The 21,038-nt window shown below is 49.1% G+C and overlaps 1 protein-coding gene across 1 annotated transcript in view; it reads right to left on the reverse strand.

Moving 5' to 3' along the window:
- brf1a (BRF1 general transcription factor IIIB subunit a) overlaps positions 1-21,038 on the reverse strand; it is a 34,560-nt gene that overhangs the window by 2,284 nt on the left and 11,238 nt on the right. Inside the window, exons 8-17 of the mRNA XM_084438234.1 lie at positions 19,750-19,843; positions 19,530-19,656; positions 19,379-19,418; positions 19,161-19,253; positions 17,746-18,021; positions 12,006-12,067; positions 11,788-11,869; positions 11,617-11,672; positions 10,920-11,176; positions 417-468 (exon numbers count right to left, since the gene is read on the reverse strand). Coding sequence (XP_084294360.1) covers positions 417-468; positions 10,920-11,176; positions 11,617-11,672; positions 11,788-11,869; positions 12,006-12,067; positions 17,746-18,021; positions 19,161-19,253; positions 19,379-19,418; positions 19,530-19,656; positions 19,750-19,843 — 1,139 coding nt within the window. The remainder of the gene's footprint in view (positions 1-416; positions 469-10,919; positions 11,177-11,616; positions 11,673-11,787; positions 11,870-12,005; positions 12,068-17,745; positions 18,022-19,160; positions 19,254-19,378; positions 19,419-19,529; positions 19,657-19,749; positions 19,844-21,038) is intronic.

Below are 21,038 nucleotides of genomic sequence, written 5' to 3' on the forward strand. Positions count from 1 at the left end.
ATGAGAGAGAGAGGGGACAGAGAGAGAGAGGGGTGAGAAAGAGAGAGGGGGGAGAGAGAGAGGGGGGAGAGAGAGAGAGGTTCCCAGCCCCAATCGCCTGAGTGCATCAGAAAAACCCAGTGGGATACGGCAACATTCTGCTCCCATTAGTGAGCTTGCTGGGAAAGCAGTTTCTGCAGTCTGCCGTGTGGGAGCGGCTAGTGTTGGAGAAAGTCAACACTAGTGGACAGAATGCCATGGCTAGTACATAGAAATGTGGGGCTTGTCTCAATGTATTGTCATTGTACTGGCACTGCGAAGTGGCTAAATAGGGTCTCTGTTTGGTGTGTGTCTATGGTGGGTGTGTGTGTGTGTGTGTGTGTGTGCAGCGCGCGTGAGTGTGGGTGTGAGGGATAGAGAGGGTTCTGACAGCTTACCTGGTCCAGAGCCAGCTTCTTCGGAGCTTGTCCTGAGATGAAGGGCTGTAACCTGCAAGACAGAGAGGCCGTTGATGCGTCATGAACGGGGCCACTGACTCACAGAACACTGAACAGCAGTAAGACGCGTCTGTATACACGTCTCCTGGTTTTTAACAGCATCATTCCCAGAGTGACAGACGGGGGGGGGGATCCACTAGCACCAGCAGTAATTCCCGAGGCAGGTCTCCGGAGGTTTAGATTAGCATGTCTCCTGTCTCCCCTGCCCACCCTGATGAGGGAGAACCCCCCCCCCCTCCCTTCTGGAGGCTTACTGTATAGTCAGTGCTTTACTCACTCTGATAAGAGTGGGGAGCGAGACCGCTTTTAATTAGTCTGCTTCACCAGGGCTCAGAGGAGGCGGAGGAGGAGGAGGAGGTTGGGAGGTGCCCCGCGAGCATGGCGCCCCGGCTCCCTTTTGCCAGAGCTCGTTAAAGAGGAGCGTCAAGCTTGGCCGCTACGCCCGGCCTCCGCGGACAGCTCAAGGCCGGCCAGGCCCGGTCACCGCCAGGCTCCCTGACCAGGCACATCCACGTCTGCCTGCCTGTCTTCAGTCTCCACTCCCCGACTCAAACACGGAGCCGGACAACAGTTCCAGTGCAGCCATTTTCTCATAGGCACCGTTCTATTCAATGTTGTGAGAGGGAGGGTTGAACATGACGGTAATAATAACATGCAAATTGCATCTGAATGAAATTAGTTATATGAGGAAAACTGACATAAATAAATAATGATAGTAATCAGGACCTCAAACTCAATTTTCCAGACCAGACATGAATATCCGAGGCAAAGCCCCCCACCCCCTCCATCAAATCACACATAATCATAAAGCCACACACACACACAATATGTGGTGCCCACGCTAGCTTTCCCAGAACACAAACACAAACACACACACACACACACACACACCTCCCAGCCTCCTCGTTTGGCAGGGTTCTGCCTGTGTGCGGTCCATTCGCCCTGCAGTGCATTCTGGGACAGGGCAGCTCTTGGCAGCGGGAGGAGCTCGTGGGGCCAGGCAGGAGGAGGAGGCGTGATTGTTCCCTCTCCTCCAGCGCCACATGGCACCGCTGACACCGCTCACATCCAACCGGAGCGTTCCGCTCGCAAACACAAACAAACAAACAACCGCTGAACATGCTCCTGGGTCATGTACGTCGACGAGGGGCCCGTATTTTGGACTGTTCAGGACTGAGGGGCTGAGTCCGGCTGTGAGACTAGATAGGCGGACGCAGCGCTTGACCACAGGGAGGCTTTTTAGACGGAGCCCAGCTAATGCCGACGCTCCAGGGGAGTTTTGACCTGGCTTTTAAGCAGATCTGACTGGGACATGTCGCTGATCACTGGTCTTGCATTCCTGTTCCCAGGGTCTTCCCAGCAACAGTAGCAGTCTGAGGGACCAGTCAGACGAGTCAGTCAAACAGTCCCAGACAGAAAGACAGACAGAGAGACAGACAGTCCAAGACAGAAAGACAGACAGAGACAGAAAAACAGCCAGTCAGTCAGTCAGTCAGTCAGTCAGTCAGTCAAACAGTCCCAGACAGAAAGACAGTCAGTCGAACAGTCCCAGACATCAGAGCTGCTGCAAGCTGATGACACCTCTCTGTCAGCACCCCCAGGCTGGCAGGGGGGGGTTGGCTGGTGTTGCTGCGTCTCGTCTGGCACCATGCTGCTGACGGCGGGGGGAGGATCACACTGCAGCCCCCCCCGCAGGCTGGGAGGATCAGACGCTGGGAGAGGCCGTGTCACTGCTACTGTACCGCCGCCACCGCCAACAACACTCTTCAGCCAGCCCCTCTGACCAGGGGACCGCAGCATCAGACGCCACGCCGCGAGGCGCCCCCACTTTCATCTACGACAAACAGCCCCCTAATTGGCTGTCGCGAACGCGGATTTAGGAGCCGACTTGTGCTACAAAAGCCTGCTTGTCAGTGAAAATGAGGCGTGCCAGCTTGCTCTGACAGTGGCGTGGGTGGATGCTGTGTGCAGAGGCGTGAGAGAGCGGGTAGAGAGAGACCGGCCTTCGTCTCAGAGTTAGCTCTCCTCTTACAACTTGGACCCCATGGGAGTGAGGCAGGCGAAGACACAGCTCTCACACACACACTCGCACGCCCTCACACACGCACAAACACACACACGCACACACCATCAAGAATAATGGAACAGCACACCATCAGGAACTAAAGCCTCGACACAGTCGGGTTGTCAGAGGAACTAGTCTCACTTTCCAGAACTCTGCCTCCCCAATGTCTGGAGACATCTCCATTGAAAATCGTCTCTAGAACAGCGCCGAAAACCAATGCTACCAATCAGACCCACTCCCTACATCTCTAACAGGGTGAAAGACCCACCTTACCAGAAATGATGTCCTCCAAACAAACTGGAGTGCAGAATCAAAACAAAACAAAACATTCACCGCCCCATTATGAAGGACCGCCCTAAAGACGTTGGATTGATTCTGCAATGCAGTTTTTTTTTTTATCTCTCTTTTTTGTTTCCACCCACTTTTATTGAAGAAATCTGGACTCTAGTCGAGCATAGTGTTTAGAGACTGACCCGTGGGTCTACAGAGCAACACACTATCCGCGGTCTTCGGGGAGGGCTCTGAGGAAGCAGGAATAGAGCTGCTGTCGGAGGCTTCTGTTCACGGACACAGATGTTCAAGTAAAGATAAAGAGCGTCTATCCTCCTGTGTCGTATCTGTAACACTGTGGCTCCACCTAACAAATAAAGCTGCTTCATCCTGATTAAACACGGATCACTTTTAATCCTCCCTAACGGAAAAATGCTCCATTGATACTTATAGTCCGTCCAATGTCTACTCCCTCCTCCCAGCTCCTCACATCTGCAGGCGGCCAGAGAGAACAAGCCTGCGGTTCAAAGGTCAAAGGGTTGTCCGGGGGTTGTTGTCCTGACGGCAGGTCTCCTGCGGAGCGCTCTTCCCCCAGACGATTGTTTACGTCAGTGGGGAGTGGCTCCTTTAGCGCACCATGTGACAATGTATAAATCAGCCCCCCCCCCAAAAACAATGGGGCCATATGTGGTGTTCTCCACACAGGTGCCCCCCCCACCCCTCAGCATGCCGCCGCCCGCTCCGCCTCCTGGGGAGGTCAGGCAGGAGACACCGCCGCAGTTGGGACTACCGCACTCTCCTCTCTACTACAACCCCCCCGCCCCCCTTCTCTCTCAAACACTCCGGCTCTCCCTCTACGCCAGTGCTCTCCCGCTCTGTTTGACTACCCGTCTCTGCCGGGCTTAGCGGCACGTTTCTAATCAGCTTACTGCCAATGAGACTAAGCCTGAGCCGAAAAGGCGATTGAGGGAGAGGCAGTTTAGCCAGTGGCTGACAACTGGCCGTGGCTGGGGGGATGGGAGTGAAGGAATCACAGAGAGCAGAGAGAGAACAGACTGACTTGAGAGGAGCAGGATCCAGAAAGTCAGTCCACAAGAGAGAGCCAGAAGGGGAAACGGCGAGGCTGGTGTGTAGAAGCGTGTCTGATCTGCATCTGGACGACCAGGCCTACGTGAGGGTTATCGGAGCACGCAACTTGAGTTAACGGCTTGTTCCTCCACACGCTGGATCCCGTCGCACATCAGAATTTTGAGATGTCAGCATGTGACAAGCAATGCCAAAGCATGATGTGCCGCCGCCGACAGTGAAAGGCTGTCACTCAAGGAGTCATTTCCCTTTGGGATCGGGAACGGGGGAAAAAAGACTCGGCAAATAACCGCGCGCCGCGTGAGACGCACTGTCTGAACGTTGACGAGAAGATGGCAGGCTGCTTTGTCGAGGTGCACAGTCGCGGCGAGGACACCGCAGGGCAGCTCTCTACAATCGTGATGAGAAAGGCTCTGCTACCAAAGTGCCTCTGCCAAACGCAAATCTCTGACGGCCTCAGATTGCAGAACCGCGGACCTCAAAACTGATATCAAACCTATTCAGCCTATATGAACAGGCCCTGGCACCATTTCCTGGGCTTCAGGACAGAGAGAGGCTGGGATGTATTCCAAGCAGCCCACTTCAGAACCCTTGTCTAAATTCCGCTCTTCATTGAGCCATTAGTTACAGTGGAAGGGGTTAGACAAAGGTTTGGCCGTAGACGGCCGTTTGATGAAGCCAAGCAGAGAGAGAAAGCCGCCCGCTAGCGACACAGGATGTACTGGAGAGAAAGGGATGTCCTCGCTCCCCAGCCTACGGCCTCCTCGGTCTCTGACTGAACGCCTGCCACCTCGCGTGGGCAGGCTGCTGGTGTGTGGTGCTGAGGGGGTGGGAGGGGGGTAGGGTCGGTGCATCATTTGGATTTTAACGATTCTGATTTCGATTCTGCTTTTCATTTCCGGTTCTTTGAGAGGCGGGGTCAAAACAGGTCACATGCTTATATTACAGAATAACAAAATTAAAATGGCATATTAATTTTTCACAATTGACCTCGACATGGAGAAATTAATGATAAGCTTGTTTCACCAATAACAAAGGAGGAAATAGATAGAGCTATCTCAGGCCTGAACGCTAACAAGTCACCTGGTACCGATGGGTTCCCCCTTGAGTGGTACAAATCCATGAGAGAGCACCTGCTTCCTTTGCTGGAGACCTGTTTTAATTACATTTTAAAGGAGGGCTCCCTCCCCCTTCATGGAGAGAGGCTTTTATATCAGTTATCCCCAATGAAGGAAAATATAGGATGGACTGTAAAGGATATAGGCCCATCAGTGTTTTAAACGTGGACTATAAACTTTATACCACCATTTTGACAAGGAGGATGGAAGCCGCAATGCCTCTCCTCATAGATGAGGACCAAACGGGGTTCATAAAAAATAGACAAACTCAAGACAATATAAGGACAGCCCTACATGTTATTGAGCAGATTAATAAGGAAAAGGTTAGCTCTATTGTTCTCAGTTTAGATGCTGAAAAGGCTTTTGATTTGGTGAGGTGGGACTTTCTATATTTAGTAATGGACAGATTTGGTTTTAGTGAAGCTTTTATACATTGCATTCGGGCACTCTACTCCTCTCCTACTGCGAGAATAAAGGTTAATGGTAGCCTTTCTAATCCCATAGCTCTGCAGCGTGGCAGCAGACAGGGCTGCCCTGCCAGTCCTAGTCTCTTCAATTTATTCATTGAACCCCTGGCCCAAGCAATACGGCAGGAGACGGCATTAAAGGGTATATCTATAGGAGGGATAGAGTATAAGGTAAATCTGTACGCGGACGATGTTCTGGTCACGATTAGGGATCCGGAATCTGGCCTGGCCCTATTAATGAAAATGTTGGAGGCGTATGGAGTATATTCAGGGTATGTCCTTAATGTACATAAGACTCAGGTTATGACATTTAATTACACCCCTACGCCAGAACTTACTGCAAAGTACGATTTTAACTGGTACTCATCCCACATCAAGTACCTGGGAGTAGGTCTACCTAAGGATCTGTCATGATTATTTGATATCAACTACCTCTGTATTAGCAAAAAAAAAAAAGATGACCTCAGGGGGTGGAGCTTGCTCCCTCTCGACTTTGGCGGCAGAATCAGAACAGTTAAGATGAATATTCTCCCTAGATTATTATATCTTTTCTTATCGCTTCCAGGAGAAATCCCTCCAAAACAATTTAGAGAATGGAATAAGCATATTTCACGATTCATTTGGGATAGAAAGAGACCAAGGGTGAGGTTTTCTACTCTTCAGTTGCCGGGGGAGAGAGGGGGCAAGGCCCTCCCATCTTTAAAGGATTATTATTTATCAGTCCAGTTGAGACCTCTTTTATGCTGGTGTAACCCATTTTATGAAGCCAAATGGTAATGCAAATGGACTATGGAGTTATCCTTAAAGGATAATGTTCGTTTTTGACAACCTGGACCTTATTTACGGCATATTATAAGACGTTTGACTCACCGAGATAACTTTGGTGTAATTCGGAGGCCTGTAGAAGAAATTTAAAATCCAGCGCGAGCCAAGTATATCCATGTAATGGCGGCGGATGGGGCACTGAGGATGCAGCTTCCAAAAAATCTATTTTCTGCCGCGAAACGGTTTTCATCAATCTGTAGTTATGAATCGCTAGTTGTGCTTACATAGAGCGAGAGCTTGTTGTGGTTTTCACATGCCTCTGTAATATGATCTTTAGAAACGTCTTTAGAAACGAAATACAGCTTCCCCACTTGCTCCAGCACGCATGCGCTCAGCGCGCAAACAAAACAGCTACCAACTGTCATTGAAGTATTTGTTGATGCTTATAATTCAGGAAACACTAAAGGACTTATAAGTAAGTTATATCGTGGCATCACATCATTGAACAAGGACACTACAGATTATGTGAAACAAAGATGGGAAAAAGAACTGGACATGGAAATAACTGAGGATATGTGGCTGGAGGCCTGGAAGACGCTGACGACCTCCACCAACTCCCTGACTTGGAGAGACTTCGACCTGATTCGCTTTTTCATCACTCCTAAACAGAAGTCTAAACAGACTGGTACTCAACTGGTTTGCTGGAGGGAGTGTGGGGAAACCATGGTTGGCCATGCCCATATTTTCTGGTCTTGTCCTTCTATTCGGGCCTTTTGGAATGAAATGGCAACAATTATTTCAAAAGTCTTGGGTTTTAGTATTTGCATAGTCTGACTCAACGGATGTAGGTTTTTGGCAATAAACCTTGTCATTCGTTGTCACACTGCCCAATCAGTGGCGAGTCTGGCGATGCAAATTAATCTGATTCGGCCGAGAGAATGCGTCTGGGGCTGGCTCTGCCAGACGACTGTGATTGGTTTAAAGAAATACTGTGTTTTTCCCCCCCTATTGCAGAAAGGTCTGGCTATGCGAGACTAGTATTTGCATAACGTTTACATGTCTTTATCTTGGACACATCCCTGATGGACTAAGTAAAAATGATACTTACCTCTTGAAGATATTGTTGGTAGCAAGTAAAAAGGCTGTTACAAAGAACTGGCTGCAGAGAAACGGTCCTACTGCTGGCCTTTTTATCAGTATTGTTAAACACCTACACCTTCTAGAGCAGATGACCCACTCCATACGGCTCCAGAAAGAGCTGGGAGAAAGACGGTGGGGAAAATGGTGTGTTTATTTAGCTGAGACAGATATTTCAGTGGCTAAATAAGTGGTGTGTGAACAACCTGTTACGGTATAGTTTAAATTTGACAATTTTGTTTTAATTTTTTTGATGAATCCCATGACCTCATGTTTGTTTTTTGTTCTTTCTTTGTTTTTGTCTTTTTTTGCTCCATGCATGTTCCTGGAAATGTGAAAACAATTTCATAAATAAAAAAAATAAAATAAAAATAAAATTGACCTCGACTAACCAATTAGTACTAACTGAAACTAGCGCAAGTGAAGTTATCTTAGGAACCGATAAGCAGAATCTAAATTAATAATTCTTAACGATTCCTTAACGTTAACGATTCCTTTGCAATTGAAATTTTAGGTGGTACTGCCCAGGCTTTCCGAGACGCCTTGTAGAGCAGGTGTTAGATGCCCAGCTGTAGACGGGGGCCCCGGGCTCCCAGCTAGTTCCTGTGAGAACTGAGCACTTGCAGGCCGAGGAAACGCTTAGTGGTCTGGTACAGTCACACACGGATTGCACTCTGGAGGGAGGACAGGGCGGGGCTGCACACCGCAGGGGAAGTCTACACTCTTAATGCAGCTGGCAAGATTACTGGGAGGAATAATCTCTTCACCGGGGTACAGAAACTACAGTATAACACCGCTCACGATGTGAGGTAGCACACAGTTGATCTCTGTTCTGACACCTGCTCTACAGGGCATAGCCGTCCTACAGGGCATAGCTGTCCTACAGGGCATAGCCGTCTAGGAACGCCTTGGCAGTCGCGCCCGCCGCCAGAAACTCCATGAACCCAAGAGCGCTAAAGCAGAGGTTTCCACAGCAACTTTCGGGGTCAGGTTCACATTCGCGAAACTCACACGCAGACCGAAACCATTTCCACCACACTCCGCTGGTGAAATATGCAGTCAAGAATTTCCCCTAAAAAAATCTGGAATGAGAAAAGCTCTTTAAAAGAGAGAAGAAAGAAAAACAGCTTTGAATGAGAGAAGAGGGGAACAGATGAAGGAGGAGAGGAGGGGAGGGAGGAAGAGGAAAAAAAACACTGGAGGGCAATTATCTGGGCTATTTCTGGAAGAGTGCTTTTCCATCCTCCAGTAAGGAAGGGGGGAACAGGGAGGCCCTGTTTGGCAGCTGGCTGGGGAGGCATGGAGAAGGTTGGAGGAAGGTGGGAGGGAGGGAGGACCAGGGGGCTCCTGTAAAAGTAAAAGGCCAGGCCTCTCTGACCGGGTGAGGGCCGGGGGGTATGAGGGGGGCAGCAGAGAGCCCTTCCCTGGAGGACAACATAACCGTGACTACGGAGGGGTGTGTGGGGGGGGGGGGGTTCTTGTGTACAAAGCAGGCCTGAGACCGCGCACGGGCCCGTGTCTACGGTGGAGTGGGGGGGTGGCTGGCAGGCCGGGGCTGGGGGAGAGGGGAGCACAATGCCGCAGTGTGGCCGTCGGCGGGGCCTGTAACAAGGCACACTGGATTTACTGTCAAACAGCCTTCTCCTCCGCTTTCATACATCTCCCTGACACCATGTCCCCACTTTTAAATAACCAAACAGCAAACCTTTTCAGGCCTGGAGTAACGGTCTCGCCTGCTCCTCCGCCAGTGAATGAATCCTTTCTGCGGCCAACGGTTGAGGCTGCGTGTCTTTATTCAAATGCCACAATTTGCTTGGCACTGCCGGGGAGGAGATGCCGCAGCATTACCATATTGTTACAGAGAGGTGCTCCTAGAAATAGTTGATGGCGCGCTGCGCTATGGGGGAAATACTTTTTTGTTGAGCGGGCAAAACTGAGCTGCAAAGTTCAGCTCTCTCTCACTCTACACAAGCTTTAAAAGCTGCCTCCTCGCCAGCACTGTTGCATTCAGGAACAAAACAAGTGTTTAAAGTGTACAATGAATGATTCAATAACTGATGTACATGAATGATTCATTGACGCAATGTGAATGTATTTTAAATATTGAAGAGACAAGAGAGTTCAGGAGAGAATGTCCATTCTTAAAAATCAGGGCTATCCATAGCTTGCTGATGTCTATGAAGCCCTCCTTGTGAACAATGACAGAAAATTCCAGAATAACACGGTGGGACCTGTAGTGACTGTCTTTGTCTGCTTCCCAAGGAAGCATTTTTTCACACTGACTATACCCAAGAGTAGCCAAAGGTTAACAATAGCTGTTAGTCCATTCTATTAAGGTGTCTGCAACCGGCCCCAAGGAATGCCAACCAGCTCCCAACTCCCAGCATTCTAAAGTTGGCTGTATTAGATTGTTGGAAGTTTAAAATACAGCTGCAAAATCCATCCAACCAACTCCAACAGTCATCGACAAACATGGCACACCAATTCAACGTTCATGTTGGTTGGCATTGGTTGGGGCAGTGTGCAGACATCTTTAATATTTACACTGGGCTCACCCATACGCTTGAGATCAAGGTTTTCACAGATTTAAGAGTTGGGTTCCGAGGAGGGATCAGCAAAATGACACGCGATGCCTTCAGTTCTACTGACCCAAAGCAGACATGATGTGCCCTCACTCACTATATGGTGGGTTTTGGAATTTGTACACCTGCAAGATAGTTACCAAAATAAACACAACGTGCTGAAAGAGGTTTCAAATAAATCCATGGAAAACCAATTCCTCCAATACTCGGCAAATAGACAAATTACTTTTCATCCAGCTGAAGAAACTCATCAAATTCTGCGGGAAGCTCACAGCGGATCATGGTGCAATCAATACGTGGTGCGGGTGAGCCAGAGAGGAAGAGATCGAGTAAATCCTCCCGTCAAAGAGGGTAAATCTGAGGGGGGAAAGAATCCCGCTTAAAGAGCGAGACGTGCTGAGACCCAGTCCACACACACACGCACGCACGCACGCGCACACACACACACACACACACACACACACACACACACACACACACACACACACACACACACACACACACACACACACACACACACACACACACACACACACACACACACACACACACACACACACACACACACACACACACACACACACACACACACACACACACACAGAGCCCCTTCCACGGAAAACGGAAGCATCTGCCTGTCGCGGCCGATTATTCTGGGCGAGGGGAAAAGTGCAATCTCATCATTACTGAGTAGAGCCGCAACATTGCTTTAACGTGCCAGGAAGTGGGCTTGGTCCCCCTAGTGACAGGAGACTCGGAGGGAGGGGGGGGACTGACTGCGATTGCATCAGAATAATGTAATCATCATCTTAAGTCCATAGTGTTCATCTACCCTCTACCTGACCCCGATTCAGTCTGCCTGACTAGACGCTTATTCAGCAAAGTGCTCAATAGTAAAATATGACAGTGAGTAATGGCCTGAGCAACAGTGAGGTATTGAGAGATCCACTAACCTCTTGCCCAGGGTGCTCAGCGGCTTTCCCAGACTCAGGGGGATGCCGGGGTTCCGATTTCGCCTAATCGGCGGCGGCGTCCCCCTCTGTGGCTCGGCCTCCTGCTGGGCGGGGCTGGCGTCGGGCTTGACGTTGAGGTCCCGCAGGACGTCATAGTTGATCTTGGTGGAGATCTTCTTGCGCTCCAGCATCTTTTCGATGGCCTCGTCGGCGCTGTTGGCCTGGATCGGAGCCTGCTTCTTGTATGGTTTCTTGGGCTACGAGGGGCAAACCGGGGGTTAAAGTCGTTAAAGTTTTTTTCTTCTAACAAATCTATCCAAAATCATCATGACTTGTGCCTAGTTTGAACAACGCTTCTAATAATCCACAACCAAAGGTAGTTCTCATTATGCCGAACCAGACGGAGACTCGGCTGAAAAGACTTCTTTTTCTTTAAGGCGACAGCATTGGGCTGTGGGCACCGCCTGCACACCTCATTAGCTATCTGTTGCGGTGCAGTTAATTCATCTAGTTAAAAACACTGAGCAGATGTTAGACCTAACAAAGGGCCCCGGCTCTGCCAAGATCCTGACGCCAAACCAGAGGAAAACCCATTTAGGTGGAAGATACGCACGCAGGTCACACACCAGAGATTAGTGTCTGTGTCTGCTGCCAGGGAGCTCACAGGGCCTGGGCCATCTAGACTGGCGGGATTTACCTTCCTCTCCTTGTAGATCCCCAGTTCCTTCTCTTTGGCTATCCTCTCCTGCTTTTCTGAAAAGAGAAAATGGGACATTATAAGAACAATTACAATCAATACTCGGCCGGTTAGGACAAGAATACACTGGTGGTGCTGTAGGTCTTTTCTGTATATTGGAGGTGATTGTACCTTTCTGCTCTTTCAAGTAGTCACTGTTTTGTATCATCCAAAGCTCGGTCTTGACTTGAACTTCTTGGTCGTTAAGCAGATACTGTGAAGATTGGAGAAGGATGTTGAAATAAATTTGATTAGATTTGGTCAAGTTGTTTTCCACTGGCGGTCCAGTGAGGCTGTCACCAGTGGGTATTGTGATGGTGGTGTTGCGTTGTCCGGTTGATGTCAAATACCAGCTCAATCTCCTCGTCATCGATACCGCTCAGGTCCAGCTCCCCACTCTCAGTGTCCCCATCTAACAGGAGAAAGTGACATCATGCAATGCAGATTTTCAGTCAAATCGAAGCAGCCAAGTACCAACCTACAGTACATAACATTCCACCCTCCCCTGTGCTCCTGCGGAAGAAATTCAGTGGAGGTTTTTAATCAGTCAATAATAAAAGCCACAGTCTGATAAGAATAACTAGCAGGCTTTCGCTCTGATTTAAGCCCATCTACCTCTTACAGGGTCCCTTTTCAATTACGATATTCTTTAAAGATTGCAGGGCACTTTAGCTTCAGATGCCGGAGACAACCGTTTTAATTTTCCTGAAACAATAAAAGCGACAAATTTCCATTTCCCCACAGCGTCTCTCTTGGCTTGATGGCTCCAGATTAGAAGAGGAAAAAAACAACAGACAACTTTACCCTGAGACAAAAGGAGAGGCTTCTGAAATCCCAAGGCACACTGTCAAATAACGGTGGGGAAAAAAGGGTTCCTCACAAAGTAAGAATGATTACCTTTGATAAGGGAGACAAAGGGATTGAGTGGGTTGGCTTCAGCAAACAATTAAACAGCTTTTTCGCTCAGATTCCTCCATTTGATTAGACATTTGGGGATGAAGTGTGACTTTCCTGTCTGCCTGAAGACATTAGACAAAGCCAGCGAAAGGGAAAAGGGAAAGTCCCGCTCGGCGAGGAAATACGTGACAGGTTCGCTGCTCGCCATTTCACTTCTGTCGGGTTTCGGTCTTTGACACGATCAGAGGGACCCGCCTCCTCGGAGTTCTTTAACTCACCACAGGCGCACGCTTCAAAGATCTGACTCACGCATCCACGGGCAGGTTTCTTAGTTAATTAAGGACAGACAGGTGCACAGGACAGACACACACACACACACACCTACACACACACAGCACCCCTTGGGCAAATGTTGAGAGATGGGAGTTTTACTGCGGCAGCAATCTAGTGAGCCAGTTCGGCCCTGTAGAAGATTGTCTCTTAAAAAGAAGCCTCGCTTAAGAAGCTCCATTGATGGGTAACGTTCTGTCTGGGCCATGCCTCTTAGAACTTCCCCGTAGTAACTGTGGGAGGAGAGATAAGAGGGAGAGGCAGCCTGGGAGACCTCAGCAGCACCGGGACACAGACAGACAGCGAGAGAGAGAGGGGGTAGAGATAAACGCTGCCGTTATCTACAGAGGAGCAAGGAGGAGCACGACACACTATTAGGATGGCGCAAACATCTACTGTTCCTTGGAAGCACAAACGAAAGAGAAAAACCTTGTGCGATAAAACGGGCGAGACGGGCCAACTATGACGTTGCCCCCGTCAAAGAGAGATAAAAGGGAAACGGCCTCACCCTGTTAAGACTTTCACTAGACTTAAAATGCATCTCGATACACATTAGAGGCCAGATTTGTGCTCATTAAAGCTCACCTAACATCACTTCAGTGCCCCCCCCCACCCTTTGAGGAGCACCGAGGCCTAGGCTGAGGATTTCTGGCAGCATCTCAACTGTGCAGATAATATCCTTGTCCCAGGCTGCATATAGAAACCGTGAGCTGAACCAAGATTCCTCAGGCCTTTTCCTCCCCCCCCCCTCCCCTGCAGCTCTCCCACTCCGGTACACAGGGAAGGAACGAGGGAGGAGGAGGAGGAGAGGAGGAGGGTAGAACATTGTGTGCGTGTGTGTCCACAAGCTAAACATCCTATTCTTCCATAGTCCTCAGAGGAAACTCGACCCTGGCTGTGCACCCCCCCCCCCCCCACCAGCCCTACTCCCACACACTGCTCTCTCTGTCCCGGGCGGCCCGTCTGACTGATGTGGTCGAGGCAGAGCTGGAGGACTGCAGAGGTTCAGCGATACGGGAGCTGTGCCCCCAGCAGCTTACTGGAACAGGTGGAGAGAGCCTTTTGAAGACCGAGAGAGAGAGAGAGTGAGAGAATTAAGAGAGAGAGAGAGAGAGAGAGAGAGAGAGAGAATTAAGAGTTCACTGATCTCCCTGAGCCGCTATTTTATTTCAGCGTTTTTTTTTTTTTTTTTTCAGGAGACAAAAAAGACTGGGTAGAGAAAAAAAACCTGTCAGGTTGAGCTAATGAAGAACGTCAGGGCTTGTGTCTGCTGTTACTTACCCCCCCTACAATGAAATGAAACAAGAGTGTGTGTGTGTGATCTCAAGGATGAATCAACCGGTGACATGGCGCTGCTCGTGCTCAGCGGCATCCATACTTCAGTCCCCCCTTTGACGTCATCAACGGCACAGAGCCGAATATCAAAAGCCGCCTCCCGCTCGAACCCCGCGACGTGCCGCGCCGTTCTTAAAAGGGTTTCCACGTTCGAAACGAGCCGGTCGCCGTAAAAAAAAACAGGCCCGGATGCCGGCAAGACCGATCTGAGCAGACAAGGAATTACAGTGTGATGTTCTCACCGACACAGGAGGCCCTGGGAAGGCCCATTAAATAGTGACCTCCCCGACCTTGACAGCACCGAGACAGACCCTCCTCCCACTCAAGCACCTGCTCCTCCTCATGCCTCTCCCACTGCCCTGAGCCAGCGAGGGAGGGAGGGGGAGAGAGGGGGAGAGAGAGATCTAACGAGAGACATCGTGATGCTGGAGGGCTGTGTGCTCGTTCACCATATTGAGCACATGTCCGTCTCCAGAGCCTAACCTTGAATGCTGCTGAAGGGAAGCCCAACATTCCAGGCTGCTTCCTTACCCATTCCCAAGCTTTTCCCTTAAACCTGAACGCCCTCACACCACCCCAGCGTGTTTAAAGCACATTCACAACACAGCAGAACCTCAGGGATCCGAACCTCAGAGATCCCAAAAGTCTGGTCAACCAAACAGGTGTATGGGTTTCATTTCATTCAAGTAGATGTTTCATTTGACATTTGACTACTGTATTTTTTTTATTAAGTTCATCTTATATAGCTGGTTATTTGATTGCAATTTGAATGCCTTTCTCATTTTTCAAATGCCCTAGAAGGTATTTATTTCTTGATGTATTATGAGTTTAACTGAAATGACTATTTCATGTACCTGTAGTAATCTTAGTGTATTTTGACATCACTTTCAGAGTTCCAAACATTTCACAGTTCCGAACCCCAGCGATTCCCGATGTGTTTGGATCTCCGAGGTTCCACAGTATTCAGGTGTGCCCCCAAACATCGACAGCCCATTAAATTAATCATGCATCTTATAAGGCAACCTCAAATAACCAAAACACAGTACCGCTATGTATTTCTGTTCCATCTCTAGCCCTGACACACAGGAGGGTAAACTCAGACTCAGACTCACACCCCGGGAAGGCACATGACTTCCTGCTCCTGCCTGTCATCTCCAGTCAGGCTGAGAGCCCCCAGACATTCCAGCTCATCTCGCGTCCTCGGGCCAGGGAGACGGATCATGGCTAATCATGACGCGCTCACGTGACGTGTCACACAGATGGATGACGCGGCACACCTCTCCGGGGACATACTGCTGCTGTCGCTTTACGGAAACACACATGCCGCACACACGGGGGAAAGGGGGTAAGAAAGGAATGCGTGTTCTCTGACATTTCTGCATCACTCTATATCAGAGCCGGGGGGGTCTTAGTGAGGCCTCCTGAAGGGACGTGATATGCCCAGTACAGTGTGTGTGGGGCCTCCAGGGAGGGACTGACCATGCGGCCATCTGTCCTCCCCAGTCCTACTGTACCGCCACTGTACAGAGCAGCCCGCATCTCCTACTTCTCCTCCTCCTCCCCTCCACCTCCTCCTCCCCTCCTCCTCACTGTGTGGAGCTGAGGCATCTCCAGCTGCCGGCGGAGTCAGTGTAAATGAACAAAATGATCTAGGGATGGGCGTGTGAGGGGGAGTGAGTGACGAGGTTAGCTGTGATCTGACCTCTGCTGAGATTGCCTGCGGCCATCGGCGCGTCTGTAATTCTACCCTCGGGGGCTTGTCGGGGTGGCAGTGCCGAGTAGCTCAGCGCTAACTGATCCCGTGGAAACGTCTTTTTTCTTTTCAACCTTGAACGAATTCTCGGCAGAGACAGCGGTTGCAGCATCCTTTAAGACCACAATTGAGCCATCAGTAGCCGAAAGGCAGTCACACACAACCACACGGGCGGGCGGCTGCTTAGCTCTATGATTTGATAGGGTAATAGATGTTTGGGTCTTCAGAGTGGTACTGTAGCTGTACTCTGCTTGAATAGGCTGCGGTCCTGAAGAGCAGAATGACACAGCCAATTACAGAACATTGCTTTTCAATCAATTCCGCACCTGTCAAATGGCCCAGAGAATCTGGTGTCAGACAGCTGTGTTGACACAATCAACACTTCCCCCCCCCCCCCCCCAAAAAAAAGTGCTGAAGTGTATCAAAACCCAAGTGCTTCACACTTCAAAAACGGTCCTCGCTGACATTCTCAGCCTATAACAAGCTAAACTGTGCAAGAGGGCTGTGCTTATTAAGACAGTTAAGGTCACAGCAAATGTCATTGATTGAACTAAGTGCCTCGTGAAAACACCAGGCCTGCGATCGATGCTGGCCTTAATGGTACAGGAACGGTGCTCCCTTAAGTCGTCGTTTGACTCCAGAGCCCCAGTCCTTGCTTAAAAATACCACAGCTGCTTTTCGCCAGGCTTTCTCCTCAGCAAACTTTAAGTAAATGAAAATGCCATTACACACTTTACCGTCCGAGTGAAAGGACTACATTATTTAAATAGACTGATGCTGCGGATGCTTCTGCAGCTGCAGAAAGAGAAGTTATGGACACGCATGCACGCGCACGCACACACACACGCACACACACACAGATGAAAGACGCTGCTCTAATGACAAGGTACTTCTGTCCACTTAATACTTCAAACATTGAAGCTGGGGGAGGCCTAGGATCTCTGCCCCTCCCGAATCCACCGCAATTAACTGAGCCTGAAGCCCGCTGCCCGCCCGCTCCCACCAGACCTCCATCTGCAGACACACGGGGACGCAAGCGCAGCCCCTCAAACAAAAACAAAGATGTAGATACACTAACACGGAGAGAGGCGAGGTTTCCTCTAATCAGGGGCCTTCTGTAAGGCATCAGCCATGTGTCTCTGGCGAGCAAATTAAACGGCCTCTTCCGAAGAATACAGAACGGCCAATTCACGAGCGCGGAGGATGAGATCTGCAAGACAAATGGACATAAGAGATGAGATGACTCAGAATAACGTCATGTCGTAAAAACCTTTTCTCCCATTAATTTGAAAGCGTATGATTCCGGCCTGTGATTCATCTTTAATCTCATAATGGTTGGTCTCATTCTAACCTCAACTATTCCCCCTGACAATAGTAGGTCAGTGACCAGAAGGATATTTCTGTTCCTTATGGATTAGTTTGACCGCAAAGCCTGACGGAGAAATATTGAAAATATCTTACAACGGGAGATTTTAAACCTTCAAGTCCCTCCTCCATGACAAACACTTCACCTTTCATCTTATCCTTTCATCACTCCCCAGGTACCAATTCACATGAACACCATCCCCCACTGTCAGGACAGACGCAGCACAAGGCCCTGCCGCCATCTATCACATCTCCAAACCCTGTCAAGAGGACTAGAGCGTTCACACATGGGGGGGGGGGGGCGCGATAGAATGTGTGAAGGATATATCAAAATGAAGGAAAAAATGAAGAATCTGTCCTGTGTGTTTAGCTTGATAAAAGAGCATCTGTCAGCTCAGATGCCAGCTCACCGTTCTCCTTCCCCTCCCCCATGCTGTCGGTGAGGGACTCGCTGAGGCCCAGGGTGGCCGCGGTGGGCAGGGGGCCCAGGATGGACGCCAGAGAGGGGGCTTTTCGCAGCGAGAGCTCCTGGTCCTCCTCCTTGTCCTCCTTCCCCTTCCCAGCGAAGCCCTGGTCACACAGGTCCAGGCTGAGGTGCTGGGCCACGGCCTTCAGCTCCTCGTCCAACAGGTCGTCCACGTGCGAGATGTCGGACACCACGGATATCTGGTCTTCACACGGGGGATCTGGGGAGACGAGGAGGAGGGAATACCGCTTTCTTTGTTAGCCTGTCATTCAATCGCGGGAATAATAGCAGTGTACCATACTGCTGGTACAGACAGACATGACATCTATGAGCATTGTGAGGCAGATTGAGAAGGTCAGCTAATCAAAACTGACATTCAGGATCTTTTGATTGAATCAGTCGTTGTTAATTGGCAATGAGGGAATCTATTTGCCTCGCAACTGAAATTGCATCTCAAAAATGGAGCCATGTATTAATCATGATTCTTTTTTTTTTTCTGTCTCGTCTGTATAATTACATCCATTATGGTATTGATAAAAATCTCAAAGCAACGGTAGTTATGGTGGTGGATGACGTAGGCAACATAGCAACAGGCCTCCATCAAACTTGACAGCCAGCAGCAAGCCCAACACTGAGCAAGGGCAGAGTGGCCTAGCGAAGATAAATTTCTCTTTTTATCACAACCAGATCTGGCTTGAGGATAGAGTGCGTCAGACTCAGTTAGATAGCACATACAAAGTTTCATAAAATGTTCAAGTGCTCATTCGCCTTATTCACCTGGCAGCCATATTGGTCAGTCTGGGGAGCGGATGCGGAAGTGCCCGTTGATTCGAGTCCGATTGTTTTTCACTGCCGTTGTCTTCGCGTTTGGAAATACATGGGGGTGAATGAGCAATAGTAAGCCGTCAGCTGCATTCACTCCGATGTATTTCCAAACACGAAAACAACGGCAGTGAAAAACACTCGGAGTCTGGTAATGATGAGTTTGTAACCCCGATAGTGTATTCAGCCTGTTATTTTGACTATTTTGGTTCTTGAAGTGGTGTTTTTACAGCAAACTTTTAACATTGAAGGCAACGGGCACTTCCGCATCCGCACCCCTCATTACGTCAGAGTGACCAATATGGCAGCTGAGGTGAATAAGGCGAATTGGCAAGCAACTTCTGCCTCGAATATGTATTTTTTCTAAATATATGTACAATCAATCAAGTTTCAAAGCTAAAGGTTTCAGGCACGTGCAGTAGTCAGCTGGCTTCTCCTTGAACCAGTCTTGGGCGTCGGACGCCCCCTCCCCCAGGGGGTCCTAAAGTGGAGAAGCGGCACAGCTGCCAAGTACAGCCGGGCGTGCCGCCATCGTACCGCTTTTGGCGTAGGAGGCGAACATTCCTCTCAACTTGGGCCTGCAGCTCTCGAGTTCCATCTCAATCTCATCCTGGTAGCAATGGATTTCACCTGTTGAGATAAAACCAAGAAAACTCCACTGGCTTTATTCAAACTTGAGAGCCTGACAAACTTTGTTGATGAGCTGCTCTCTGCGTTTCATAAGTAGAAATGTGACTAGAGGATGACGTTCATACCTTGAACATCCTCCATCTTTTCTGCCAATTCGATCTCAAGCTGAACGGGCAAAAGGAGTGAGCGCAGGGTTGGAGAGGAGGGACACACTACAGTGACAAACGCGGAAGGTTTTCCAGAGGTTTTAAATGTATTCTATCATTAATAAAACACCTGCTTCATCTTCTTCTTCCGCTGGCCAGCAGTGAAGGAGGGCGGATCGCATTCCTGGTCCAGGTCCACCTTCATGAACTCCTCGATGGTCAGCTGGCTGGCGGGCGTCGCTTCAAACTCGTTCAGCCTGACGCCGCGGACACAAAACAGAACGCAATCAAATGTAATTCGCCCGTAAGCTGTCTGCCAGGGAGAACGCAGAACGTGGGGCGGCTCTCACCTCTTTCTTAGCGTGCTCTCGCACACCTTCACCACGTTGATGATCTCCTTTACGGTGCGGCGGAACTCGTGCACGCGAGCAGCTACCAGGAGGGCTGGGAGCACAGAACACACGAAAGAAGGTGAGCAGAACCGTAAACCCTGCCGGAGTGGCTGAGCGTTGCGCGACAGTCGAGGAATCTAAAACGAAGCAAGCGACATTACGTCGCTGTGTAGCGCGTGCACGCAGATTGGGGCCAAGTGTGAAAACGTTCAAGTCGGTCGTCATTGAAGAGAAAGGGATCGCTATCTCCTTGCTTAGGACTTGTCATTTTAACAGGTTATAACCCTGGATGGCACAATGAATCATCTGTCATTTGTTGTATTGTTAACTAGTTAACGTTTGATATACTGGTTTACCCAAAAACATTTAGCTAAACGTTATATCAACACAATGCCCATTGGGGTTGCCAGCTAGGTCACCAAGTAATGTCCAGCCCATTATATCAACAGCTAATTGACATCCACTACACAAGCTATCTGCAAAAATATAGATCAACCAATATATCAAACGTACTGTAAGCTGGTTAACAATGCAACAAATTACTGATGATTCTACCATCCTGGGAAAGTTGTAAAAGAGGAGATGGCGATGCCATTAACCTCAATGACGACCGACCTGAACGTTTCACACTTTCTAAAATGGTCTTTTAAAAGACTGATGGTGCTGCCTTTAATATGCACAGTGCGATGAGTCCCAGGCTTTAACATCTAGCCCAGGGACTGCAGCTGAAAATTAGCAACCCTGTTAATGCTGGCATATTTACAGTTTTTATTCATGTTTCATGTCTATTCACTGTGGATTGGTATGCACTGTCCCTGCTCAAATAAACCCAATAAAGTAAAGTAAAGTCTTTAGCCTTCGGGCAGTTACGTCATAATCTCCATCAAATATATTCACTTCATATTGGGAAACTTTTGCTTCCTCCTGTGTAATTGAATCCTTCGAAATGCAATTAATTATTCAGATATTGCAGTGGTCTAACAGAGAAAGACAGACAATTGAAAACATGAGCACAAACGTCCACATGTCAGAGGAAGCTGGTGATTCAGTTTCAGGATGGAACGAGGCAGTAATGCATCTACATTAAGCAGGGCACAGTCTGGTCTGGTCCATTAAGGGAATCAGAATCAGAGTGCAGTGATAAGTCTCTGATAGAACAGTGATTGATTGCTGATGGTGATGACAATGACGGTTATTTCTTATTTTATTTCCATGCACATTCAAAAAGTGGCTCGCTAATATGATTT

This window comes from Borostomias antarcticus (genome assembly GCF_949987555.1).
Source record: "Borostomias antarcticus genome assembly, chromosome: 5".
Taxonomy (NCBI): Eukaryota; Metazoa; Chordata; class Actinopteri; order Stomiiformes; family Stomiidae; genus Borostomias; species Borostomias antarcticus.